General features: G+C 41.6%; 1 protein-coding gene across 1 annotated transcript; it reads left to right on the top strand.

Annotated features, from left to right (window-relative positions):
- Positions 1–246: 246 nt before the first annotated feature.
- On the top strand, positions 247–27,828 carry NPC1 (NPC intracellular cholesterol transporter 1). Its single transcript, XM_039568920.1, has 25 exons — positions 247–473; positions 7,186–7,308; positions 8,544–8,650; positions 9,232–9,407; positions 10,279–10,446; positions 11,063–11,312; positions 12,567–12,643; positions 13,302–13,672; positions 14,027–14,253; positions 14,637–14,737; positions 15,659–15,761; positions 16,691–16,880; positions 17,283–17,465; positions 18,112–18,226; positions 19,039–19,166; positions 19,256–19,396; positions 19,972–20,061; positions 20,175–20,365; positions 21,155–21,270; positions 21,846–21,975; positions 22,674–22,874; positions 23,630–23,861; positions 24,927–25,040; positions 25,806–25,968; positions 27,209–27,828. The coding sequence occupies exons 1-25, from the start codon at positions 396–398 to the stop codon at positions 27,289–27,291; spliced, it is 3,858 nt and encodes a 1,285-aa protein (XP_039424854.1). The 5' UTR covers positions 247–395; the 3' UTR covers positions 27,292–27,828.
- Positions 27,829–27,831: the final 3 nt, after the last annotated feature.

The raw sequence follows: 27,831 nt of genomic DNA, 5'->3' as shown, positions 1-27,831 counted from the left end.
CCCCACAGCGCATCCCCCCGCGGCTCGGAGCGGCCGTGGCGTGATGGGCGGCCCCACCCACCGCCGGGACAGGCCGTGCTGGGGAGGCGGTGCCGGGGGCGGTGTTTCTGGGCAGGCCGTGCTGGGGAGGCGGTGCCGGGGGCGGTGTTTCTGGGCAGGCAGTAAGTAGGGAGGCGGTGCTGGGGGCGGGCAGGCGGTCGCGGTTGGCGGCGGCACTGGGGCGGCCCTCGGCCTCTCCTCGAAGGGGCTGGCGCCTCCGCCTCGGCAGGCGGGAGCGGCTATTCCGGACTGCGCTGGCGCGGCTGCCTTGCCGCCTCCTCCTGCTTCTATTCGCCGCCGCTCGGTGCTGCTGCCCGCAGCGTCTGCCGGTCTTCCGCGCTCCAGTCCGCGCCGCCATGGGGACTCCTCAAGGCAGCCCCGGGCGAGGCGGCCTTGGCTTCCTCTTCCTCCTCCTGCTTCTGTTGCCCGTGCGGGTAGGTCCCTCCCGGCAGGTCGCCGTGGGGTGGGGAATGCCGGGCCTCCTGGCACTGTGGGGAGGAGAGGGAGCGGGGGGTGGGCAGCGGGGTCCCGCGGGTATTGCCTGGGGTGGGGGGACCCGCGGTATCCCCCCCGCATCCCGCAGCCGGGATGTCCCAGGTGGCGGGGCTGGATAAGGGCGGCGGTGTCCCGGGTTAGGCCCCTGGGCTCGGGGCGGCGTGAAGCTGAAGCGAGGTACCGGGGTGTTCCCTCCTCACCCCCGATGGGACTCGGCCCCCCTTCTCCCGTGCCCCTGGTCCCCGTCGGGACGGGGCTGACAGCCAGTGGCACAGCGGGCCTGTCGGGGAGCACCCCCGAACTTCAGCCTCTGGCCAGTCCCCGTCCCCTGCGGTCGCCCCCGGGATGCCGCGTTCCCGTGGCGTGCCCTGGTTATGCAATGCCCCGTGCATGTGAGTGGCCACGCAGTCACATGCTCGGCTGAGGCTTGCAGATGTCCTCGGTGTCTGGTTCGCTTTGCTTGGGGTGTAAGTTGCCGTAGGTGACAGCTCCTTGCAAGTAATGGTCTGTGCGGAGTGAGAGCTGCTGTTTATTCGTGTGTAGTAGTAACACTACGTGCTTCCTTAAAATTGAGGACTAGAGTATGCTGGACTTCTTGCTGCTTTAGGGAAAAATACGGTAAAACATTCACTCCTCTGTCATGTTTTGTTATGCTGTAGTGCAAGATAGGAGCGGGATACTCCGCATTCCTCTGGAGAAACAAGGAGTGTCTTGTAAGCCTTAGTGGTTGGCTTTCTTCCCTCTCTACCTACACTGAAAACATACTTTCTAGGTCGAGTCTTATGATTAGCCCTTTTTAAATATAGGAGTTTGTTATCTTGTGTGTGTGCTGAGGTTCTTCTGTTCTAATATCCTCTTCAAAACACTTTTAAAGAGCTTGAACATGAAACTAGGAGTTCATTCTTCTATTACCACTGGAGAAGGTGGTTGTTAGTAGTGACTCATAGTCTTCAGGTGAGTAAGTAATGGTACTTCACACCTAACCAATGCACCTTTATGTAATGTTTTTTGGAGGGAGATACCATCTTGGAGCAATCAGGTGTGTCCTAGGCTGGTAAAGAAATCTTATCAGGAGGATACTGACCGAGAGGAGCTTGAAATAAGTTCCCCAAATATTTAGGGGGAATCCTTTTAGAGGCTTTGTGGTCCCTCGAAGTAAACTTTACAGAATTACTTTAACCATGCAGATCTCAGTTGTGTACTGTAAGAAGGCAGAATCTGGTTCTGTTGGGGATTTTTGCCATTAACTCTTATTTACAGCCTGACACTTCACAAAGAGGACCTTGATATCTTTCAAAGACAAGCTAGTCCTTCAGTTAGGCTGAGCCTATATAGTGTTAGATGCTTGCAGAAGAGAAGCATTGTGAAGGTGAACCTGTTCTCTCCCTCAAGTGTACTGGTGATGTAATGTTTTTGTGCTTTCAGTTGTGATGTTTGTAATCCGAAGTGCCGTATGTCATGTTTTTTCTGTTTCAAAGCAGTTGGTGGACTGGAGTGACACTTCTGTTTGCAATCCTTCCATTATATATGTGTTCACAGTGAACTTGAAGTGTTCAGCCTGTATCTTTCACTCTGAACAATGCATGGTACAAGATATGTGCCAGCTATCCATTACTATTTTGTTTTCTTATGGCTGTCCTAATGCACTAGATGGTATTTGTGTGCTTAATGGCCACTATTGCAATTGATCTTTATATAATTATACTAAATCACAAGCTGTTAAACCACTGGCTAATCAAGGTTGGATACGGGTTTCCTATCAGAAGCTGGGATCCCAAGCTGCAGGATATATTTGATTTTCTGAAATCCCATGGGAAAATGTTAACGACAAGTGCTGCTCTTGCCCACTGGCCTGCAGTGTGGTGTTACCTGACCTTGGACACAAAGTTCTGAAATGCCTGTGTGGAGCAGTTTCGTTGTTAGGGATGGCAGTGTAGCTCCAGAACAAGACAGTAACCACTTCACCTAAATTACTTCCTGGAAAATCAGGAATGACTTGTTCAGCCTTTCTGGATGGAAAGTGAGGAAGCTGCCTTAGAAGGGGAGAGATGACTGAAGGGAAGGACTGGTAGAACTGAATAGTACTTAGCTGGGTAGTAGCCAAAACAATCCAGGTGTTGTGCATTATTATTATTAACCTGCAGGACATCAGAGCTGTTTTGGTGCAGATGGACTAAGTTGCAGACAGGTGCTAGTTAGGGACCTTGCACTTTCTGATCATGCATGCATCCTTGTCAGCTAACATCAGCTTGTGTCCACAGATACTGTTTTATTACTATTATTGCAACTTCCTCTTCCTACTTGCCTTTGACTTTACTGTGACATCTGAAATGTACTTGGATAACTCCAGAACTGTGGCTTGCTTTGCCTGACCAGGAGTAGTAATGATTTTTCCATCTGAAAGGGAACAGTCTCCTGCCTATGAGGAAAGGAACAGGAGGAGCTTGGCAGATAAAGCATGGCTCTGAATTGGCTGCCTCTGAACAAGTTACTGAAAGAGGCAAAGAGTAAGAACTAAACCTGTAAAGTTTCCTTTAGTCCATGGACCTCCTTCTCCCTGCAAGAAGGGTTGTGAGGTAATATGCAACTTCTGGGGCACATCTGTGAACTTGACTGGTCACCTGTTTCCATAAACCAGTCTTCCCATTTATTAAGGGTGGTGGAGTGTTTCCTTAGAACTCTCAACCTAGTCGACAATAGCAGATATTAAAGGGAGTGTGGGGGAAGGGTGTGCTCTTTCCTGGATTGATCTTTTTGCCCTGCAAGATCCCAGATGCATCATCCTAGATGAAGGAAGGGGAAACAGCTGTATCTGATGCTCTTGCCTTTTCCATACATTAGTAATCTTAGTTTGAAGAGCCAAACAGTGTTCGCTTGTCATCTGGCATTTGCAAGACCACAAACAGTTGCTGTTTCTGTGTACAGCATCATCATTGTTCTTTGTTTAACAGCTATGTATTCATTGGTGGTAGTGGCGGCGAAAGTTGCTGGAAGTGTCGAAAATTATCGGTTTGTTTCAACCTATAGTTGAAGAAACTTGGGCTGAAGTAAAGGTGTTTATGATCTGTTGGAACACTAGTTCTGTTACAAGTGAATGATAATGCCTGGGAACCAGAAAGCTCTAACAGAACTTTTGTGGAATGTCCATACTTGTTCATGTGCAAGTTCTTTATAAGGGCTTGAGGTGAAATTTCTCTTCTAGAGTCTAAGAAGAATAAGTCTGCCAGAAATAGGAATACAGTTTTCTGAACTCTGAGAATGTACTGAGGGTGAGGGTTAGTGTGCTGACAGATGGTTTCGAAGATGTGCTAGAGGCAGGAAGGAACAGCCTTAATCTAAGGTTATGTTGCTGTTGCTTTATGAAATACTTAGGAAAGTCCCATTTTAATATATGAAGTACTTAGTCATGTGATCTTAAAAGGAAAACACTCAGAATCCAAAACCATGAACTGAGTCTTGTGTTACTTACAGAGTATTATAAGTATTTTGCCTTGTTTAGAAGGCAGCTGGGTTCAACATAGCATTTCTCTGTTACTTTTGGGGCTAGGCTTTTACCCACTTAAGAAACTTAATACCCAGGTGAGCAACTATGTGACCTAAAAGTCTGACTCTGCAAGCAGCAGCTTTGTTAACTATGGCTTATTTACAACCACACTTGCTCATCCCTATCCCACCCTACCCTCATAGGAGCGTTCTTCTGAAAGAATGGAAAGAGCAAAGTGCTTGTCTTAGTCTGTAACTTAATCTAGCTTTTACTAGAGGGTTTTCAAGGGGAAGAACTATCAGCTATATCTTATCTGTGGTAGTGGAGTAGTTACTTGTGTCCCTGAATACTGCCTCAACCATGGGAGATGAGCCCTCTCCTGTTATTTTGTGGCTGACTCAATGGTAAGCAGGCTATTAACTTGCTAGTCCTCAAGGGCTGTTGTGTTGACTTTAGGCTGTTGATGTCTAATGATTTGGTGGTTTTTAGGCTTATTGACTTGGTTCAACCACTGTAAATCAAGCATCCCCAAAGCTTACTGGTTCAGGGAACAAACTCACACTTTTATTAGTGAAATCCTGCTAGGTCATGACATAAATGTAAAATCTTAAGATGTTTCTGAAACTGCGTTCTTGGTGTTAATACTGAAACAGAATATTCAGACTTGCAGTTCTTGGCCTAAGTGCTCTTCTAGTAGTTTAAAGCAGCTGATCTGTTCAGCTTTTCTTAAACAGGCTGAAAGTTTGAGTGGCAAATGTTGTTTTTTCCATTGTATGTTTTACTCTTGTGGAACTTCAGAAATATGATTTGAAATTCTTTATCCAAATTCAAATGTAAACTAATACTAGGCCAAAGCTTGTCTTGCTTATTTTTCTTTTGTTTAGCTGAATACATTTTGGTACATCACCAAGTGTCATGTGCAAGTAAGTTGTTTTATATTCTGTGCTGAAAATGGTGACAGAAAGCCTTGTAGGTAAATTTATAGACATAATACAGATTGTATTTTGTTTTGTATCCATGTAGCTATAACCAAGGAATTGCTGCCTTGAAATACAGATAATGTTTTTAAAACAACTGAACTATCAGTCCAGTTGATGTGGTAGCTGAAATTTACTCAAGTTTTTCTATGCAAGAGGTGCCCTGATAAGTTTAACTGCATTACCAGTTTTCCCATACTTTTGACTCTGGAAGAAGTGAAGTCTTTCTCTAAAGAGTAGGTTGATGAATTTGTGTTTTAAAAAATAAGAAGTGTTAGATAACAAAACTTAATGAAGGACAGAAAGTGTTTTATAGAAAGGATGATTACAAACTGTTCTAGACTAAACGTGGAAGCCAGCCTGATACTGAAGAAATAACTAATCCTTTTCTCATGGGCAGTGTGAAGCAGCTCCAAATTCTTTGCCCTTTTGCAGGAATAGTAGTGAATCTGTGCTTCCTTGTGAAGAGACAATTTGCTTCTGATGCTGGTACAAACAGTAAAACCATTTTCACTGCTAGCAGATTGTTTGCTATTAAAACTGGGGCATACGGCTGTGAGGAAGCAGAGCTGAAGATGATGACTTCTACATTTGCATCATAGTGTAAACTTCTTAGATTAACTTGATGCATGCACAGATTTACAATGTAGTTTTGAGAAATTGTCTACGAGTTACGGAAGTTTGACTTTTTGTCTTATGCTGGTGTTAAGCATTCAGTGTTTAAAAGTGCAGTCTTAAGGAGTGTTTTCCAACTTGCAATACTTTGGATAGAAGAACTGCTAAAACAGACAAATGAAATGGTGATCTAGATAAGTGGTACTTAAACTGACTTTTAGACCTGGCTTGCAATGAATAACTTTGAGTCAGCCTATGTTGCCCTGGTTAGGTTAAAGAGGAAACAAGTTCTGGGTTGAGTAAATTGTTGATGGTTATTGTCCCTGATAAACAACTAACTACTGACGTACTTTTTGAAGAACTGTCAGTGTTGTTCAGCACAAAAATGGATGTTATGGAAGCACTGTAATTCTGGGTAGCTCTTGGGTGTTGTGAATACAGCCTTTCAGGGGCCTTTCTGGTCAGTAAACAATACTATTCATGGTCAAGCACAAAGCACAGCAGTCTGTCCTTGCAGCATACACATATGGTATCTCTAAAAATGCTGGGTCAAGGTTGTTAAGGAGATCAAAATAGGTCAGTTATCTCTCAAACTGTAGTAAGCAAACCCCTGATCAGAGCTGGCAGAAGTGTAGTAAATATTTGTGCAGTCTGCTTTCTGCTTGCAGCCCAGGTGGTAGGAAAACCTTGGAGTGGTCTTAAAGCTTTTGCTGTAAATAACTTGTTATTGCATTAAATGTTTTAATTTTCAGAATAAATATTTTGGCTAGTATCTTGGATATCTCAGTGTCAGTATCACTGAACAAAGATAAAAGGGTTTCAAGGTGCCACTGCCCTTTTTCAATTTCTTTTATGTACATAATAAAGAACAAATTTCTGAATTATCAATAGTCCCTTAAGTTAAAACATCTTTAAGCTTTTTTTCATAGCGCTATAATCCCATTTAAATGTTCCATGCTTAGGTTTGAAAGTGGTGATGGCAGGCATCCTTTGAGACTGTGACAATAGATGTGTGGCAAGTGCAGATCCATGAAGTTCTATTTCAGAATCCTCTCTATGCTGTTTGCTCAATCTGTCACTGTAATGAGTTTTCAGGAAGGATCAAAAGGTGGCAGGAGGAAGTGAAATTGCACATAAACAATGAGTTTCTCTCCATGTGCACTGAGTCATGTGCTCTAATGTGACAGTTTAACCCCCAAATTATTTTGTTGTCTTGCATGAACAAATTCTTTTCTAAACCACCTTGTACTTGAAGATGCTTTTCAGGTACTGATTTAGGTTTTTCTTAAGTAACTCTTATGCTTGATCTTAACTATAGGCAGTGCACTTCTTGTTTCTGTAATGGTCAGGGGAGGGTGGGGAGCTGAGCTGAAGATCAGTGCTGATGTGCACCATGTCAAAAACACCTGCTTTTCTTAATGGGTGTTTTATGTAGTACACACTGATAACTTAATTAGCAGGAAATTATCTAATCTGGACTGTAAGAGGCTTTTGGAGTAGTAGCACATCAATTCTACAATAGCTGAGGTATTTGGCAACTATTCCTTGCAGTTAATCATTTATCTTGTTGATTAGGTACTTCCACAAAAGTGTGTCTGGTATGGAGAATGTGGAGTTGCTTCTGGAGACAAGAGGTACAACTGTGCTTATGATGGACCACCAAAAGCACTACCAGAAGATGGCTATGACTTAATGCAGGTGAGCTTCTCTTGGAGGTCTGCTGCTAAAAAAATCTCCAACACTTTAGAATTCTTTGAGTTCTGTTGGACCTGTGCTATGACTTCTCGTCCTAACCTGATGAGAAAGTAGACAGATTATCTCTGATTTCTCAGGTCCAACTGGGTGAAGGTGATTTACCTCAGTTCCTTTTCAGAGATACCTGAAGTCTCCAAAATGTGATTAGAGGCTATCGCAGACAAAACCTTAAATATAGGACTTGTTCACTTTCCTGCGAATTTTCCTCACTGGTTTGACTACTCTTTAATCAGATTGCTTTTTTTAAGGCTCTCCCAAAATGTATGTTCCACAGTTATGCCCTTCTGATCTCTAAAGGACAGGGCTAAACTATTTTCCTTCAGATGATCATTCCTGATAAAGGAAGGTGCTAACTGACTCTTGTTCAAATGGAGCAAATTTGGACAAAAGTAGCTGTGCCTAGTGTGAGACTGTATTTTCTAACTTGGGCTTTAGCTACCAGAGTGAACAAAATCACAGTCAGAATAGAGTTTATGTATTTCATGCACGACACAGGATAATATTGCCAGGCTTGCCTTCTGGTATCTGATAGTTCAAAGTTTTAAAGAGTGAAATAACTACAGAGTTAAACAGTGGTTTGGCTGGTGACAGGAATGACTTCATTAAATATTTAGTTGAGGTAACTACTGTTGTGTATTGTTTCTGAAGACTTAATGTACATTTCTTGGATGCTACTATCAGTTATACTTGTGTTAAATACATTTGTCTCCTCTGTAAACTGAACATGAAGTAGCTCTTCCAGGTAGTTGGTGATTTTGTGGTTAGTGGCTTGCCTTCTGAGACTTTGAAATCTGATACTATCCAGGAGGAGGATAAACTGCAGGAATACTTTCAACTTGGATAAATATGTGTTGTTGTCCTCTTACCAATAGGCTCTCAAATACCGTTCTCACTCTATATATAGACCCTGGTGACTAAAGATATCTGAAGGAGCTTTTCGAAAGGAAGTGCTGCATTGAATAAAAGAAGTGAAAGAAGTGATTATTCTCTCCAGTCTTTAAACAAAAATCTTGTTTGCTGGACTGTTTTTCTCCTATGCATCTCCCACAGCAACAGCTACTGTGTTGTGAAATATGCTGAAGCACAGCCCATTATTGTAATGGATTCTGAAGTCTTAAACATGCTTATTCTTCTTTTCCTCTTGATCTTAATGTTGTTTGTTTTTTTGGTTTTTTAAGGAACTCTGTCCAGGTTTATTCTTTGGCAATGTTAGCACTTGCTGTGATGTTCATCAGCTTCAGACTTTGAAAAATAGCTTGCAGCTGCCTCTGCAGTTTCTCTCCAGGTATGCTAATGAATGGCAAAACACCTAGCTTTGTAACAGAGTAACAAACCACTTGTCTTCAAGTAGACTGTAGAAAAAGTGTTGGTTTCATTTAAAGGATTATTGGAGCAAACTATTGGAATGACTTGCTCATCTAGAGCAGCAGGCTGTATTGTCATGAAACATCTACTTGCACTCTGGATTGACTTAGCTGTAGAATAAACATTCCCTTAGTTTGTCTCAAACTACTTTATCTAATGAAACCTTGAGAGGAGGGTAACATAAAGTACCATTTGGTCTTGTTCTAACTAAGATGTTAAGAAGTCTTCCTGCTAGCATCAGCTAAGTTTTTCTTCAGATTCTAGTAAAATTATTTGAATCTCCTCTTTGAGGCAGACAATTTAATTAGTGAATTATGGTGCTTAGAGTTGTTTGTCTGTAGCATCAACAACAATTGTTGTAGTGCTTACTAAAAGCTTACAGAACTTAAATATTTTGTCCTGTCACTGAACAGAATGTTTGTTTGCAAGGCACATCTGACTTGACCTACATAGCACCTTTACCTCTTAATCTGATTGCTGTTCGTTGACTTTCCTACCCAGATGTCCATCGTGTTTTTACAACTTGATAAACCTCTTCTGTGAACTGACTTGTAGTCCAAGTCAGTCTGACTTTTTGAATGTTACAAGCACCATACCTTACTATGATCCCGTTTTAAAAGAGAACAGAAGTAGCATTACAGAGCTGGAGTACTTTATTGGAGATCGATTTGCAAATGGTGAGTAAACAGTGTGTTAATTTACTTTGGGTTTTGGTAACAAGACCAGTGCTTTTTCAGAAAGAACTGGGAGGTAGAAACATCTCTTTGACTGCCTTTTTGAAGTTTGAGTCTTCACATAGGTAACAGCAGGTCCCCCTTAAAACTTATGGAATACTTAACTTCTGCCTGGACAAGGGACATTACACTGACACTGTTAAATTAACAGTGTTTTTAAAGGTTCAGCTGGTGCTGAACATCTATACAAATGGCTAATAGGTGATAACCCTGATGACTTTAACTTCACAAAAATAAAGTTGTTGCCAAGTATTGAATGTCCAAAGCCTACCTGATACTAAAACAGTCTGGCAAGTATGATAATAAAGTTTGTACATGGTGTACTACAGTGGTTCTCTAGGAGACAGTCTTGAAATGGATTGTTCTAGTCCATTGTCAAAATCAGATGTTTTTAGAGAACAGAATATTTGGGTTGTATTTTGATTTTGTAGCAAGCTTTCAGTCTTTTTATGCTTTTTGCCGTAACCTTTAATAAAATTGAGACAATTGAAAGTCAAATATGGCCTACAAGTTGAAAGTACTTAAATGCTTTTCATAGCTTTCCCTGAAAACAATATTAGGTAATGTTTCCTGTCAAGCAGAAAAGTAGGTCCTAGCATAATGCAGATTTGAGTGGCTTTCTCAGAGCAAGGTAGCTGTAACAAAGCATTGCAACCTTGAATACTGTAAATACAACTGAAAGCATTAGTTCACTATCCTAAGATGTTTCTGTTTGAAAGCTGTAAGTATGTTCCTGGAACTTGGGGAGTCTGTAATGTTGGAAATACTTGGAATGCTTACTCAAATATAACATTGGTTTAATGACTCTTCCTAGCAATGTACAATGCCTGCAGAGATGTGGAGGCTCCATCAAGCAATGTTAAAGCACTGGGGTTGCTGTGTGGGAAGGATGTCAAGGACTGCAGTGCAACCAACTGGATTGAGTACATGTTCAGTAAAGACAATGGACAAACTCCTTTCAGCATAATTCCAATCTTTTCAGGTAAGAAACTTAGAATAGTCCTTGCCTTTGAAGCTCCTGTCAAAGGCTGTGTGGATAGAACACTGATTTTTAAACAGCTGCCCAGCAAATGAAAGTCTGCAGTCAGAGGCTTTCAAAGCAATGTGAGATTAACTTATCTGGTTTTTTGATTTCTGCTTGGAAACCATGCTTTTTTTTCTATGTGGCTTCTTACTGTATAAATCTCTAGAACTCATTAATGATGGATTGCACTTAGGAAACTGGCTACTTGTATTCCTTGGGAAACGGGCAGTACCCTCATCCTTGAGGATTTCTTTATAAGGAAATTATTGTTGCACATTTCACAATGTGAACAGATAAGGGGGGTGACAAATCATTGCTGGGATGATAGGAGTATGTGCTTATTACTTTTACAGACTGAAGTGTTATAGACATGACAAGTTGTTTATATATTAGCCAACTGTAAACAGTTGGGACCTGCTGTGGAAAAGGCAGTGGAGTCTTCATCTGTAAGACCAAGAAATGCTACGCTTTATAGGGGCTGGGGGCTTTCATATAAAGGGTTAACTCACTTAACTGTGAAGGTCTGAGTTTTTCCTGGTAGTAAACTGGCTCTGCAACTTGTGATTTGTCACAGATGTTCCTGTCCTTGGCATGAATCCTATGAATAATGCTACCAAAGGCTGTAATGAGTCCATGGATGATTCAACAGGACCATGCAGCTGTCAGGACTGTTCAATTGTTTGTGGTCCGAAACCTCAACCCCCTCCACTGCCTCCTCCTTGGCTGTTGTTTGGCTTGGATGCTGTGTATGTCATCATGTGGATCTCCTACATGGGCTTTCTTCTCATATTTTTTGCACTGGTTTTTGGAGTCTGGTGTTACAGGTAAAGCATTCAAAATGCTGAGCTCTTCAAGTCACTTGTTTATCCCTGAGAACTTCTTTGCCCTGGTCAGATTCTTATGTCCTTACTAATTCAGCCAGCCAAAAGTCATGTTCTGTAGCAGATGCCACATATGCTGACAGGGAGTGTTCTAGCAGTGAAAACCACCTAGTAGAAAGTGATTGCAGAAGTTGGTTTAGTTGATGCAGAACTGTCTTCGCTTTCCTAGCTACAGAATCACATACACTGTTCTTCAACTTTCATAAGCAAGTATGCAGAAGTCTGGGAAAACACACATTCATAACAAAACTATTACTGCCCTATTGCAAATGAAGTCATGAATACTTTTTCCTAGTTTCCTATTTTGAAAAAAAAACCTAAATGAAAGCTGAGCTTCCAGTAATTATAGCATATCACCCTTGATCACGTGGCTGGAGCACCTCTCCTGTGAAGACAGGCTGAGAGAGTTGGGGCTGTTCAGCCTGGAGAAGAAAAGGCTCTAGGGATTACTTACACGGCACCTTCCAGTACCCAAAGGGGGCCTACAAGACAGATGGAGCCGGATTTTTTACAAGGGTATGTAGTGACAGGACAAGGGGCAATGGTCTTGAACTGAAGGAGAGTAGGTGCAGATTGGATGTTGAAAACAAATTCTGTGCTATAAGTGTGGTGAGGCAGTGGAAGAGGTTGCCCCGAGAGGTTGTGGACTCCCTGTTCTTGGACATGTTCAAGGCCAGGCTCAATGGGGCTCTGAGTAAACTGATCATTGAAAGGTGGCCCTGCTCATGGCAAAGGAGTTGGAACTAGATGATCTTTAAGGTTTATTTCCAACCCAAACCACTCTGTGATTCTATGATTGAGTTATGACCAGGAAACTAAAATTGTTCTATAATAAGAATTAAGTCTGTAGGGAAAAGGATAGTGGGTATGACAGTTTGAAACATGTTCAGCAGCCTTACCTTACTGGGCACTATGAAATGATAGGTGTGTTTGAGATGCCTGGTTCATATTTCTAAAGTAAAAATCTCCTGCGAATTTCAAGTAATGATCACTTTGAAGATATTCTCTCTGTTGTTAATGCTAGTGATATTCTAAATGTGCATAAAGAAGCTGTGCTTGATGTAAGCTGGAAGAGTTTATTAAGACAGCTGACATGGCTGTATGTTGTTCCAGAGGATCATAAAGCTGGAGATTGTTGTACAAACAGTACAGATGCCTTTCAGGACAAGCAGGATAACACAGCTTTTCGCCTTGCAGGAGGCGGCACTTTGTCTCGGAGTACACCCCAATTGACAGCAATGTAGCCTTTTCTGTGAATTCCCACGGCGACAATGGTATGGCTTGGATAAGAGTAATAAGTTTGTTAGAAATTCAGCTTAAGTGCATCCCTTTTGTAGGGATGGGCTCTGGAGTTCTAGCTTTGTTAGGCTAAAAGCCTGTTCCTAGATAGCCTTCAGCCTTTTGACCAGCATCTCTTCTTTTAGAGTAGTACTTACCCCTGCTGTACTGGATGCTGAAAGCCCTGGGTACACACTTCATGGATCTAGCTAAGCTCCAAGGAAGTTCTGGAGGGCTTTGTTGCAGGGGTGTGGGGAGGGCAGCATGATTCTAAAATCAGTTTGGTCATGTTTTAACTCATCCATGTATCCATTTAAAGTATCCTATGAAAGAACTGTAGTTTAACTTGTGTAGCAGCTGAGGTAGCTTGTTTTATTGCGTATATATCTTTTAACTGCTTCTTTCTTTATTTGCTACACCTACTGCTGTCAAAGACAATCTTAATTACAAGGGGCAGTGTAGGTACAAGCTGTTTTCTGCCCCCTTGGCCTCAGTCAGGGATTAGTCCCAGGGTCTGACTGTCACTGGAGGCATAGCTTCTACTGCTTCCTACAAACAGAGCTAGAATAAAATTTCATCTTTCTGAGTGGGCTCCAAGAAAATGCTGCTTAACTGACTTCTCAAACATTTACTGTTTACTTCTTGCTCTTGCAGGAAAAATTACCTGTGGTGAAAGGCTTGGTGAAAGGTTTGAGAATGGCCTGAGGATGACATTCACATCATGGGGGGCTTTCTGTGTCAGAAATCCACGTCCTGTTATCCTCTTCTCTGTGGTCTTCATTGCAATGTGCTGCTCAGGCTTTGTATATATTAAAGCAACTACAAATCCTGTAGATCTCTGGTCAGCCCCAAGCAGCCAAGCCCGCAAGGAGAAGGAATACTTTGACATGCACTTTGGGCCTTTCTTCCGTACTGAGCAAGTTATTATTCAAGCACCAAAGAGCCACCCAGAGACATACTCACCTTACCCATCAGGAGATGATGTACCTTTTGGGCCTCCCCTTACCAAAGATATTCTCCATCAGGTAATTGGGACTTTCCAAGAGCAAAGACCTAAGCATACTTAACAGGTATAACCACATGGAGTTGGCTTCCATCTGCAATGTTATGTATCCATCAAAACAGTCACTTGATGTTCATATTAAAAGTCCTAGTCTTACTATGAAAGCTTTTTGCTGAAAACCTTTGTTAGTGAGACACTTGCAAGCTTAAGTCCCAGTTCTTAGTATGAACACAGAAATAATGTTTTGTAACGTGCTTCTATTGACATATGCCTCTATCTCTGGAAACTTGCAGGAATATAGCTGCACTTAAGTTCTGTCTTGCAAGGGAAGTGCTTTCTCGTGCTGCTCTTAAGCTATGGTTTGTTTTTTCTAAAGGTACTGGATTTGCAGGATGCTATTGTCAACATAACTGCTTCTTATGACAATGAGACTGTAATGCTGAAGGACATTTGCCTGGCTCCTCTTGCTCCCTACAACAACAACTGCACTATCCTGAGCGTACTCAACTACTTTCAGAACAGCCATTCTGTTCTGGATCACACTGTTGGGGATGAGTTCTTTGTCTATGCTGATTACCACACTCACTTCTTATACTGTGTTCGGTAAGCAGTACAATTACATGGTTTTTAATCAAGTTGCCAGTTAAACGTGGTTTGGTATGGATGCTGACTGGTTTACCTCAAACAAACAAACATGTTTTCAATGCCTCTGAAGAGTTCTGAACGGAAGATCAGTTTCTAAGCTTTCACTTTAGTTTATAGTTCAGTTGGTTAGAAGGTACTCCTTGTCTTAAAGGCTATAAGGCAGATACCTTTAAAATGGTTCAAAGATTCAAAGCAAATGTAGCACGAGGGCAGCATACCACTAGCAGTCTTGTCTTGTTTCTGTCTTCATTTTCAGTGGTAGCACAAGAGCTTTTTTCTGTTTTGTGCTGTGCCTCAGCTGTCAAGCAGAAGCTAACAATTATTGCTGGTGATCTCTTTAGGGCTCCAGCATCACTGAATGACACGAGCTTGCTTCACGATCCCTGCTTAGGAACGTTTGGTGGACCTGTATTTCCATGGCTGGTGTTGGGAGGATATGATGGTGAGTGGCAAACCTCAGTATTGCAGTTTAGGTCTGAGAGGATATACTTGTGTGCTGTCCTTGGTGCTAAAGGTGCATTCTGATTTAAACAGGTGTTTAAATGCACTCCAGAGAAACTGGAGTTTTGCTAAACTTTCAGTAAGCAAGGGTGTTTAAAGTAAGTTTTCAGTAGACCAGTGCTGGGATTGGAGGCAGACTACTGTGGAAGTGCAAAATGCAAGCAATGTGTAACTGGAACACACTTGTCAACAGGACAGATGTTCAGTCTACTTTGGGCTTGGCGAAAGATAAAGACCTGAAGTAACTCAGGTTGGTGTGCTGGGATATATGTGTATTTTGCTTTGAGTTAGAATAAAGTTCTGTCACTGGTCTGACAAAGCAGTTAAGAATAGATTAACATGTTCACAAAGGAAATTCTTTCATAATTACTCTGAAGCCAGGATTTTGTTCAAGCAATTTATCTAATTAAACATAACTTGGTAGTATATTTGTGTTTGATATATTTAAAATAGTGTTTAAAGGCAAGCACTTCTTTATTAAATTGTAGAGGATTTGTATTTACTTTGAGTAAAATCTGAGTATGCAAGAGGTACAGTGTTTAGGAGGCCACATTTCTCATTTGATGGAAAGTCATAAGCAGTGGTTATGTAGTAGCTCTTTGTCTAACCATGCAACAATTTAATGTTGGGGTGTCATGAGCATGTTAAATAATGAATAATTACTCTTGAATACAATCTGGAATGCTTATCAGCTTCTGTTCTTATTTCAGTAGTGTGTTTGAGAACTCAGGGGGGTTCAGTGGATTTGTAGGGATGGGATTGCTTTGGGCAATGCTAATTTTGAACTTATCTGTATCTGCTATACAGATGTATAGAATGTAAGTTCCATTTTTTAATGCCAAACTTTTTTTTTCTTCTATAGATGATAACTATAATAATGCTACAGCTCTTGTTATTACTCTTCCTGTGAACAACTACTACAATGACTCAAAAAAGCTGATGAAAGCCTTGGCATGGGAAAAAGAGTGAGTAGTCTCCCTGTGTTCTGAAATACATACAAGACTTAAAATGTAGATAAACAAGAAACACCTGTACTGACATTTTTTCAGTATAACTACAGGGATCTTTTGAGAGGCAGAAAAACTGGTTAAAACAGACTGTGCTGGTCATAAGACCTTCACTTTGTCTGGCACACTTCGTTTGCTTTGAGACATAGGTTCTAGTCCTCTTAGTGATCATCTAGCCCAGTAGTACTTGCCAATAAGTAACTTCAGAAAGGATTTGATCTATTTTATTGTGGCTAGAATTACACAGGTAGACTCTTAATTTACTGGACCATTTACCATGAGTGGAAAGGTCAAGCTTGATGCTGTAGTTCTTCACCTTCAATTTTTAAAATGCCATCCAGGTGAGCATCTAAGGCTTTCATCCCCTTTCCCCCTTGAAGAGCTAGCTTGCACAGGCCAGTTGCTCTGGCTGTCAGTTCAGATAAAAACTACTGTACTAGAAAATTGTGACAAAATAAAAGTATGACAAGTATCTGCCTGTGTCACAAACACCTCTCAAGTTGGGAAACTGAAACAAGGGCTAATAAATTGTACTGCAAGCAAGCTGTAGTCATCTTTCATGTGTGTATTCCTAGGTCTATCTTTGAGGAAAATTGTACTTAGAGTTTGAAATAACTCATGCAAGATACCTGTTTGTCCTCAAACTCTGGAGAGAACATGGGAAGTATTTCAGTGTAGTGTGCTTCTAGTGCTTAGAATAGAGTAGGTATGTGTAGCCAGCACCTCTCTTTTAAAAATGAGAGTGGTCCCTCAAAGTACCACAGTGGTACTGGCCACAGTGCCACACAGATGATGTAAATTTGCCATCAACTGATTTTCAAGTATTTCTAGTGGAAGATGTTTTATCCTCTAAAGTGTGACTGACCTCTTGGTTTTGTTTTTTTTAGATTTATTAACTTTCTGAAGAGCTATAATAATTCAAACTTAACTATATCATTTTCTGCTGAACGGAGTATTGAAGATGAGATCAACCGTGAAAGCAACAGTGATATTAGCGTTGTGTTGATAAGCTATCTTGTGATGTTTGTGTACATCTCCATAGCTTTGGGACATATCCAGAGCTGTAGAAGACTGCTGGTATGTGTAGAGTTTTCATTGCTATAAAGACTGAAGCTAGAGCTTGCCGATAGCTTTGAGTGATTTACCTGTTTTTGCAGAATGCTGGTGTTCAGTTTTGTATTAGAGTACTGAGTCCTGCTTGGGCAGGAGTTAGGAGGAGCATTGTTCTTGTTGTATTAGACAATTCATATGTGCTTCATAGTCTCAACTAAGTTCTTTCACTTGAGATGTTCAGTTAATATCAGCTTTAGGACTTGTAGCTTCAAGGTTGATTATTTTTTTTAATATTTGGATCTTCAAAAAAACCCAGAAAAGTTTTCCTCTACGTAGACTAAATGTAAGAATATGGCTTTTGCCTTTGCTATAATCTGTTTTGTGGGATGATGCTTGTTTGGCTGATGTTCAGTACAACTTTTTTAGGTGGATTCGAAGATCTCTCTGGGCATTGCAGGCATCCTGATTGTACTGAGCTCAGTAGCATGTTCTATAGGCATTTTCAGCTACTTTGGAATCCCCCTGACACTGATTGTGATAGAAGTAATTCCTTTCTTGGTGCTGGCTATTGGAGTGGACAACATCTTCATTATGGTTCAGACACTTCAGGTATTTATTCTTTCATACAGACTCTTCTAAAAATGCCTGTCATTTTTGAAGTCTGTAAGCTTGGAGTAGGAAGTCTCCTGCACTCCGGTGCTCAGCTCAATCTGAGCAGCTCTGGACTCTCACAAGATATCTAGTGGAGGAGAGCCAAGAATCTGTGTACATTCTACCTTCACAAAAAACCCCAATTTATGTCTCTGCATTTTTCTTACTGCTGCTTGATATCAAAACAGTTGTAGAACTCAACTGGTATTTTTGTCACTTGTAATTTTAGCATATTGTAAGCAGTAGTCATGAACTAAACTACATGCTTAAGACTAGGGACTTCTGACACTAAGTCTTAGTGGATAATCAGCTTTTTAATTTGACAGCTTCAATAACCCACTGAAACTGTCACTGCCTCTGTCAAGTGTGTGGTTTTATCTGAAGTACTAAACTTAGTACTATATTTTAAATTTGAAGCAAGACAACAAGTAATGTTCAGGCTGCTCTTGTTTTAGAGAGTCTCAGCTGTTTATCTACCTCTTGTTAATGCAGTGAAAACAACAGGAGAGTTTAGGATATTTTCAAGTTGTGGGTTTTTTAAAGCCATATGAAATAGCTTTATCAATTGCATGATTCCTAATAATACATTTTTGCCTTAAAACAGAGAGATGAACGCCTTCAGGGTGAAACTCTGGATCAACAGATTGGCAGAGTTTTGGGAGATGTGGCACCTGGTATGTTTCTCTCATCCCTTTCGGAGACTGTGGCATTCTTCCTTGGTAAGACTCCTTTAATATTTGAAGATAAGGGCCTTATCAAAACTGCATGTTGCAAGAATAAATGCAAAACTAAAATATAAAAGTAAAGAATTTGTAGAGGCAGATTAACTTAGTTGTTTGTTGTTATAATCAAGTTAAACTTGACTTCTGCTGAGGATAGGCATTGGAGTACTTGAAGAATTTGGCACAGTTAAAAAGATCCCGTTCTGAATCTGTCAAACTTTCCAGCAAAGGCAGAGGTTTTTACTGACTTGCAATAACTGTCAAGTAAATTTGACCTTATGAATAGATCAAATATCAGTGTGTATGAACTCCTACATTGCATTTAGTCATCTTCCACTGCTTGGAAAAATGCCCCTATGACAGATGTGCATTTGAGGTTCACTTTACAATATGTTTTAGAGGTAAATCTTATGTTGTTACCCTACAAGTATAATTTGGCCTTCTTTCGTAATGGCTTTGTTTACCTGCAGTGTAATTTGCTGTTGGATCAGCTTGCATTGGAATGGCTTAATATGGAAGCAAGATGTTGCATGACGGCACTCCTTAACTGCTGTGTTACAGTCTGCACCTAACTTTGGAATTGAGAAATATCTTAGAACTAGTCACTCCTTTGCACAGCCTCAGTGCTGATAAACAGGTCAAAGACAGCAGCTGTAGCCAGGCTTGTATGGGCTCTTTCTTTTGCTCCAAAAATACAGGCCCTTTGTCCTGCTGTAAGGCTACCACTTAAACTGGGTGTTTGTCTAGAAAATACTCATGCATTTCTAGGAGAAGGGAGCTCTCCTAACAAACTGGGTCGCTTCCTCCAGGGACACTGTCTACGATGCCAGCGGTTCACACGTTCTCCCTGTTTGCTGGAATGGCTGTGCTCATAGACTTTATTCTTCAAGTCACTTGCTTTGTGAGTCTCCTGGGCTTGGATATTAAGCGTCAAGAGGTGAGTATAAGTGCAGCTGTAACTGCAGTGTAGTGGGGATGAATACATCTGCAGAACTGCACTAACTCTGGCATTTAATCCCTTTTCAGAGGAATAGACTGGATATTCTGTGTTGCATCAAAAGCAGTGAAGAAACGGGTGGAGTCCAGCATTCTGAGAGCATGTTATTTCTGTTCTTCAAAAATCAGTTTTCTCCATATCTGCTTAAGGATTGGATGAGACCAATAGTAGTATGTATAGTCTATTTCAAGTAAGCAGTCATCTAAACTTGAGCAAAAGAGCTGTGAGCCTGAAGGCCTAAACAGGGAAGAAAAATCTTCAGTACAGTGAAACAAATGAAGCTTCTAGTATTTAATTTTCAGCATTAGTATAGAAATAAGCTTTTGTAACTTCAGAAGTATTTCAGTGAATAGAGGCTTGATCATGGATTGTCTAAAGCCCAGATTTAAGGGTTGTGTTACTGACAATCGAATTACTTTAGCCTATGTAAAAAAATCAGCATGTGTTGGCTTCTACAGTGCATTAATCCAGAGTGTTGTTGCCAAGTCTGCGATTCAGTTTAAGGTTACTGTGCTTATTTACAGAAGGTATTTGTATCTTTCACTGTGGATTTCTAAGAATAAATTTCCTTACAGTTCCAAAGGGACCTCGGAGTTAAGTACATTTTACTAGCACTGTTGTACTAAGCCTGGCTAGCATATTCAAACTAGAGCCTCTTTGCATGGTTCCTATTAGCTTAGCAAATGACTCCTATTGCTTGTTGTTTCTGTACAGTTCTCACGTCCATGGATTTGCTTTTTTGCAGATAGCAGTGTTTGTGGGTATCCTGTCATTCAGTGCTGCAGTTATGCACAATGTAGAGATTGGACTGGATCAGTCTCTCTCAATGCCAGATGTAAGTCTTATGATCGTGTCACTGTTCAGCAGTTTGTGGCTGAATTGAAACCTGGATACCTTGTTGTGCTACCTGAACATTCCATAATAGTAACTGAAAAATTTCCCTTGAAGGACTCCTATGTAATAGATTACTTCAGCCACATCAGCAAATATCTGCATGCGGGTCCCCCTGTCTACTTCGTCCTAGAAGAAGGACACAACTACACTTCTTTGGAAGGGCAGAACATGGTGTGTGGTGGAATGGGATGTAATAATGATTCACTTGTCCAGCAAGTCTTCAATGCTGCGGAAATTGGTAGCTAGTAAGTCTTTTATGCTTGTCTCTGCATAGCTGCATGGAAGAGATGTAGCTGACTGGTGTATCCTCCTGATTTAGCTCAGGCTCAGCTGTTGGTTGTAAACTGACATTCTGTTGTATTTGCTTTATGTTGTGGGCTTGGGAGGGAAGGGGTTGGAAGCAGCTGTGTGACAGTCTTCTAGAGCGAGGATAAAACCTGTCTGGACTGGTGGGGGATACATTGGTGTACTTGGGTTTGGAAAAGGGGCTTGATCCTTCAAGGAATCTTGGAATGGTAGTAAGAGAAACTTGTGAAAACCTCTCAGTAGGGTTATGATGTTCTGGAAAATGACTGCATGCTCAGCTTCTAAACCTGGTGAATAAACTAGGCTAGCCTAGGGAGGCTAAGCAGGAATTTTTTCTGCAGCTAACAACTCAAGGAAGTCTTTTCCCAATTCCTTCTACTGTAGTTCATTTCAGCCTAACTGAAGGAGGAGCTTTGCTTGAAAACTGAGCCAACAGGGTGTGGAATAGGATGGGGAACAGAGTGGGCAGGGAAATGGAAAGCTGAGCTTGGCAGTAGAACTGGATGCAGTGAAAACGCTCCTGCTGTTTGCTAGCTGCAGTGTTATGAGCTACCTGAGCACTATGGCTCTTGGATGGGGTACTAGAGCATGGGACTATATGGAGGACTGAGCAGATTTGACAAGAATGAGTTGACATGGCATAAGGTGGCACAGGAGAGATCAAGTGACGTGTTCTGGAATGAAACACAAAATTACTGATGATGGATATGTTATGTTACTCTTATTAGCACGAGGATAGGCTATGCCCCATCGTCCTGGATTGATGACTACTTTGACTGGGTGAAGCCACAGTCGTCCTGTTGCAGAGTCTACAATACCACTGGGCAGTTTTGCAATGCTTCAGGTATTGGCATCCATCCAGTTGCTAGTGGATTAGCTTGGTTTATACATTTCACAGCCAAAAAATTTGCTCATGGTATGAGCCAAGTGAATACCTTTCCTTATTGTAAGGAGGCACCTCTTGAATTGCCCTCTTAATTTATTTGAACTGCTGTTCCAGTGAGCTTAAATATTCTGCTGGAATGCTGCAGGTTGGAAACAGCCTACCTAGACAGCCAGTGTAACTTGCTGTAAAAATTTTGATCCTTCTGTTGGTTTTCTTAGAGCCCACAAACTTGGTGCTTTGGTTTTATTCAGGTCCTTCAGTTTGGTGCAATTCTCATCAGATCTAATGAAGATAAATGCACAAGTAAGAGGTCTCTGACAGCAATAAATAAAAGTAACAATAAATAAAGTAGTAGCAATAAATAAAATTAAGGACTACGAAGCTTATATGGAATTTCAGGATGGATCAGTTAGTTCGTCAGTAAAAATGCTTTTTATGGAATTGCATCCTGTAGTAATGCAAGTCAGAAGTTACTACTGTTAGGAAAAAGAATACTTGATCCTGTAGCTGACTTTTATCCTATATTTCTTCAGTCAGCGATCCATCCTGCACTAGTTGTCGACCACTGACTCAAGAAGGCAAGCAGAGACCCCAGGGCAAAGACTTCATGACCTTTTTGCCAATGTTCCTGTCGGACAACCCTAATCCTAAATGTGGCAAAGGGTAAGAGCCTTATTCTATAGACCTTGCTCAGACCAGTGCATCAGAGATACTTGCTCTGGATTTTGTCTGCAAGGTTAGATATCTAATGTCCTCCTAAAAGCCATACAAACATGGACATGTCACCAGTTCTGTAGTATTTTCTGAAAAGAACAAATGCATCATCAACTGAATGGAATAGCAGCTTTTCCCTGTACAGAGAGACAATGTCTATGGTCAGTCTGGTCTAGAATATCCTGTGCCATCTTGAAATGTATTGTGCTCTGAAGCTTGTATAGTTTTGGAAACTGCTGGAAACAGCTACCAGCTGTTAGCCCTCTAAAGGGCACCTACAAGAGAGCTGAAGAGGGACTTTTTACAAGGGGGTGTAGTGATAAACAAGGAGGAATGGCTTTAAGATGAAAGAGGGTAGGTTTAGATTAGATGTTAGGAAGAAATTCTTTCCTATGAGGGTGGTGAGGCACTGGAACAGATTGCCCAGAGAAGTTGTGCCCCATCCCTGCGAGCGTTCAAGGCCAGGTGCAATGGGATATGGGCAACCTTAGTCTAGTGGAAGGTGTCCCTGCTCATGGCAGGGGTGGAACTAGACTGTCTTTATATTCCCTTGCAACTCAAACCATTCTATAATTCCATAAGATTATAAAAGCTAATAAATTTCAATGGTGCTGACACTGGTATCTAATATGTCCCTGTTTTTATAGAGGACATGCTGCCTATAATTCTGCTGTCAACTTTATAAACAACAAAACTGACATTGGAGCCACTTACTTTATGACTTACCATACTGTACTGAAAACATCATCTGATTTTATTGATGCTATGAGGAAAGCTCGGATTATAGCAGACAACATTACTGAAACCATGGGCATCAAAGAGAAGAACTACCGGGTGTTTCCTTACAGGTATGATTAGATGTTTCTTGCCTTGGTGACAAATACTTGAGCAACACAGAAAAGGAGCTGGCTAATAACATTTTAGAAACCTGAGTTTTGCCTAGCAGAAGGTAATGCAGAGATTTGGGGACTTCTAGTAAAACCAGAAAGATAAAATTTACATTTGTAGCACTGGCCTCTTTTTACTGTAATCGATAACTAACTTACATCCTTCACTACAAAGGTAGCTCTGGCTCCATTTTTGGGCATTTCCTAGCTTTTATAGTAGGGTTCAATAGTTCTAACATAAGCAGATATATTGGCATGGGTAGTTGCAAGCTGTGATGTGAATGTATTGACTTCAAATAAGTTATTTAAATGTAAAGCAAATGCAGCAGCAATGTCAAGTATAACACTACTACACTAAAATTGTGTTGGAGTTGGTATCTGTACATCTGAAATACTGATCTCTTTGCATCAAAGGATCCTACCTGTACTTATCACAGTGGATCTGAGGACCTACCTCCTGGTATCTACTGTAGCTGCTTATATTGAAATATGGGAATTACCCTGACTTTGAGACACAATCTTTATTTGAGGTATTAGTGAGGAGTTGACTCCTACAGAATGCTGGCTGTTACATGACATTCCACTGATACAAAGAAGCCAGGTTCTGTTGGTGACTTCTGTCAGGGGGGAGCTACTTTATCCTTAGCACAGAAGCTGATCTAATATTAGCATACAAAAGGGAAGATAGCTAATGCCAACCTCTCTCTTTTCCACAGTGTGTTTTATGTCTTCTATGAACAATACTTGACAATTGTGCATGATGCTATCTTTAACCTCTGCATCTCCTTGGGATCAATATTTTTGGTGACAACTGTGCTTCTTGGTTTTGAAGTATGGGCTGCTGTTGTGGTTTCAATAACTATTGCTATGATCATCGTCAACATGTTTGGAGTGATGTGGCTCTGGGGCATCAGCTTGAATGCAGTTTCATTAGTAAATCTTGTCATGGTAAGTCAACAAGACATCCCTTTGCTTCTCTTTCCAAGTTTTGAGCAGTTCTGTGTCCTACATATATACTCGAGATACTGAGCAGTATTCTGCTACTAAACTTCGACAGGCATTTGAACAGTAATTGGAACTATCTTAACACATCTAGAAGAAGAGAAAACAAGTTTATTCTGACAACTAGTCCTGGTACTGATAAAATACAGCAATTGAACTGAAGCTATACTGCCTCTGGTGGAGGTCACTCCTGTTTTGCAGCAACAGCTTTACTGCTGCTATCTAGGCTTGGTGCTGCTCCACATCAACACAGGTGGTTCATGCTGAAGGGGGAGGATGCATAAGTCTGTGTTAAGGCTTCTGCTATATTTATGTTCTACAGAGTAGATCTGGGATATGCTAGCACCAGTATTGTTCTTGCATAAGTGAATGGAATCATTTGGACAGAGAGAGCCTTGGTAAAGCACTCCAGAATTAGCTCCAGCAAGCAGCTATTGGTTGCTCTGGCTTACTGTGTTCTCTAGAGGTTTGTGGCCGGTCTGAGGGTTAGTGTAAACTGCTGGCCCATGTTAGAGTTAGATGTATGTTCAAGCATGCATCTACTAGGTAAGGCCAAGATTAGCTAAGTGTTCAGTTAGTGTTGTAAATGACTGATCAGCTAAATTGTTATGGTATCAAATCAGGATGTACATTCAGTGTTATTCTAAAGCAATGTTATTGCACCTGATAGTTGTAAACTGATCCTAGTGTTCAATGTTCACTGCAATGCACTGCATCAAAGCCAGCTTGCTTCAACATCAGGAAACTTTTGACCTCTGAAACAATGTCATGTTCTGCTTCCTGTTTGCTTGTCTGTTAGCAGCGATTGGTGGTAAAACACCACACAGTGCCTGCAACAGCCTCTGGGAAGCAACTAACACTAAGCTTGTAACTTCCCATGGTACTTTACCCTGAGGACTGATCACAGGTGATAGGAATCTTTCTAGCTCATCCCGAATTCTGAAGAGAGACCTTGCCATCAAAGTGCTCCTTTAACTGGTGTTTTCATGCGTGTTTCCTTTCACTCTCCAGAGCTGTGGTATTGCTGTGGAATTCTGCAGTCATGTGACAAGAGCATTCACTGTTAGTACCAAGGGCAGTCGAGTAGAGCGTGCAGAAGAAGCTCTGTCTCACATGGGCAGCTCAGTGAGTATCTGCTGGGTGGGGAGGGAAAAATGAGTAGCCAAGTAACAGCTTTACTATTTTAAGAAATATTATAGATGATAGTCTTAAGACATAAAGATGGCCTTGCCTTTTTCTTTTTGGAATGCTTAAAGCTCTTAAGGTCAACCCAGGCTTCTACTAGTAATAGGGATGATGAAGACTCATTTTTAATCTCATGTTACTACTACCTAATAGTAGAGAAGAGCTAAATGCTTTAGCTGACCTAGTAGTTTGGATAAATCTCAAATTGTCCCATTAAAGTTCAAGTGTTTCTCTTCCAGATAGTCAGAGGTGACTAGGAAAGGTTGTTGTGAATATGGGATGCAGTTGGAGCTTGTAGAAAACAAGCAGGGCTCAGTGTTTAGGCAGTACTGATCTTAAACTAAATATGGGGTTGGAATGGACAGTTCTTGTGATATGTGTACTGCAGCCACATACAGAATTTCACTGGAACACAAGTTAATTTAAGTAATGGTTTTCATCTGTATCTGGCTCAAGCAAAAATTAATTAGGTGGCTGCAGAGATCAAAGTGGATTTTTAATCATACTGAGCCTGTCCTGTGGGACCAAAAAGATGAGCTCTTCTCCTGAGTACATCTTGATTTGGTTCTAGACTGGCAGGGCAGGAGGAATACTACATATAGGAGCTTTAGATTACACAGAAATGTTACCAAATGCTACATACTTGAAGGGAATGGATTACCTAAAGCTCTGTTTACCACTTAAAACACTTTTTTTTATTGCCAGGTTTTCAGTGGTATCACACTGACCAAATTTGGAGGAATTGTAGTATTGGCTTTTTCCAAATCTCAAATCTTCAAGATATTCTACTTCAGGATGTATCTAGCTATGGTTGTGCTGGGAGCAACACATGGACTGATATTTCTTCCAGTTCTCCTTAGTTACATAGGTAAGATGTGACAGCCTGTTCTATACCACACTTCAAACAAAAATTGCTGTCTGTGGACTTTCCATGCCATGGAAAGGACTGCAGAGATGAAAAGCAGCACTTAAATGTGCCCCTCTCATCCAAGGTGCCTGTCTTTTGGAAAGCAAAGGCTGACTGGTGGCACTGTAAGCTCACTGTGGTGGGCTTGCTGAACTGAAGCAAGCATAGCCTGGCCAATGTGGCTGCACTTTGCTGTGCTTTGTGAAGGTGGCTGCTGGGCCCCTGTGGCCCCCAGAGAGCAGCATGATTTGCATGTTTCAACCTGGGGACTGGGATGGAGGGTGGAAGTAACAAACCTCCCGTGGGACACTGTTCCTGCACATGCAGGAACAATCTTGCCTTGCTGTGGGGTATGCCCAGCCACTGCCCTGGAGGGATGTCTGCTGAGATAAGGAGATTGCTCAATCTCCCAGCAGGACTCCCTGGAAAGGCAACTACTTCTTGAGTCATGGCGAGGAAAGGTAGACCCACAATCCTTTGGGAGACACTATGCAGATCGTTCTGTAACCCGTTTGTCTGTCCCAGACCCTCTGTAATCCATTGGTCCCCTTGCTGATCCCCTGTGTTCCTATAAAAGCAAGATCAATGGGCCCCTGTGGCTCAGAGAGGGTTCTTGTCCCTGGCTCTCCCCTTCGCCAGAGGGGACATGCAATAAAGCTCCCTTCGTGCGGAACCAGCCACACGGGCCTTCTTGTCTCTCTCTCTGGTCTGGCTTGGCCTGGAGGCTGCCCTGCAGAGCTGAGCTGGAATCACGAGCTGGTATCACTAAAGAGCTGACAGCTTCTGCAAGGGCCCCTCTGCCAGCAGCTGAGAGGAAGACACGGGACCCCAGGAAGGCAACTCCTTTTGGGACCATCTCCCCGGACCCGTCACCTCTTCCTGGGTCAGAGCCACTGACCCCATCACCAGCTGTAATACCTTGCAGTGAGGATGGTCCAAGCACTGTCCTCTTGAATTTGGAAATGCACATGTATAGTGTAGTCCTTAAAGGTAGACTTAACCCCATTAAGTAAGGCTCAGTTTAAGACTGGTGGGGATTCATCTACCACTGCCCTTGTTGCTGCTGAGAGTTATTAACAGCTGAGCAGAAGCACATTTCTGAATGTTAAGCTGGCCCTAGACACGAAGATCATGCATGCTTCCTGATGACTGATCAGCTGTAATGTGGAGCCTTTGGATAACTTTGTTCTCTCTCACTCAGGCCCATCAGTAAATAAAGCTAAAACTCGTGCTGCACAAGAGAGGACCAGAGGTACAGAACGGGAGAGACTCCTCTACTTCTAGTTTTTAACAGTGTTCAGTGGACTCCTTGAACTGTGGCTTAGGCCCAGCTCTTAAGAACTGAAGCGCAGCAACGTTCTATGACTATCACACTGTAACCACCACAGACTTGACTCCTGCACAGATTCAGCTAGAAGGTACCAGCTGCAGCTTTGGACATAGCTTTAAACTCAGGAAATGCTAAGTGTGGCTCAAGTAGCAGTATTACTAGATGTGTTAATAATATTACTAAAACACTTCTGTTTTCAAGAGGTTGCATCTTTTTTCTCCAGAAACCTAAGCCAGCTGTAGTGAGAGTTGAATAGCATTTTGTCAATGAAATTGAGGTGATGTGTATGAGAATGGACTGCTAAACTACTGACACTAATTTTAAATGCAGGTCAATGCAATTTTTGTCTCTATTTTTAGGGGGAAGCCATCACAAGTTGTAATATTTTTAGTACTATTTGCCAAAATGTCTTGTATATACTTTATTATAAAATAGCAATTTTGTAGTCCAAAAATCTACTTAAATGCAATAAATTAAGTTTATACATTTCAGTG

This window comes from Corvus cornix, chromosome 2 (assembly GCF_000738735.6).
Source record: "Corvus cornix cornix isolate S_Up_H32 chromosome 2, ASM73873v5, whole genome shotgun sequence".
Taxonomy (NCBI): Eukaryota; Metazoa; Chordata; class Aves; order Passeriformes; family Corvidae; genus Corvus; species Corvus cornix.
This window is presented reverse-complemented; position numbering and strand designations above follow the sequence as displayed.

Excerpts from the sequence above, each read along its gene's own strand:
- NPC1 (XM_039568920.1), top strand. The coding sequence starts at position 396 with ATGGGGACTCCTCAAGGCAGCCCCGGGCGAGGCGGCCTTGGCTTCCTC. Across the intron at positions 474-7,185 it reads TGCTTCTGTTGCCCGTGCGG|GTACTTCCACAAAAGTGTGT; the intron begins GTAGGTCCCTCC and ends CTTGTTGATTAG. Across the intron at positions 21,271-21,845 it reads GCAGTTTTGCAATGCTTCAG|TCAGCGATCCATCCTGCACT; the intron begins GTATTGGCATCC and ends ATATTTCTTCAG.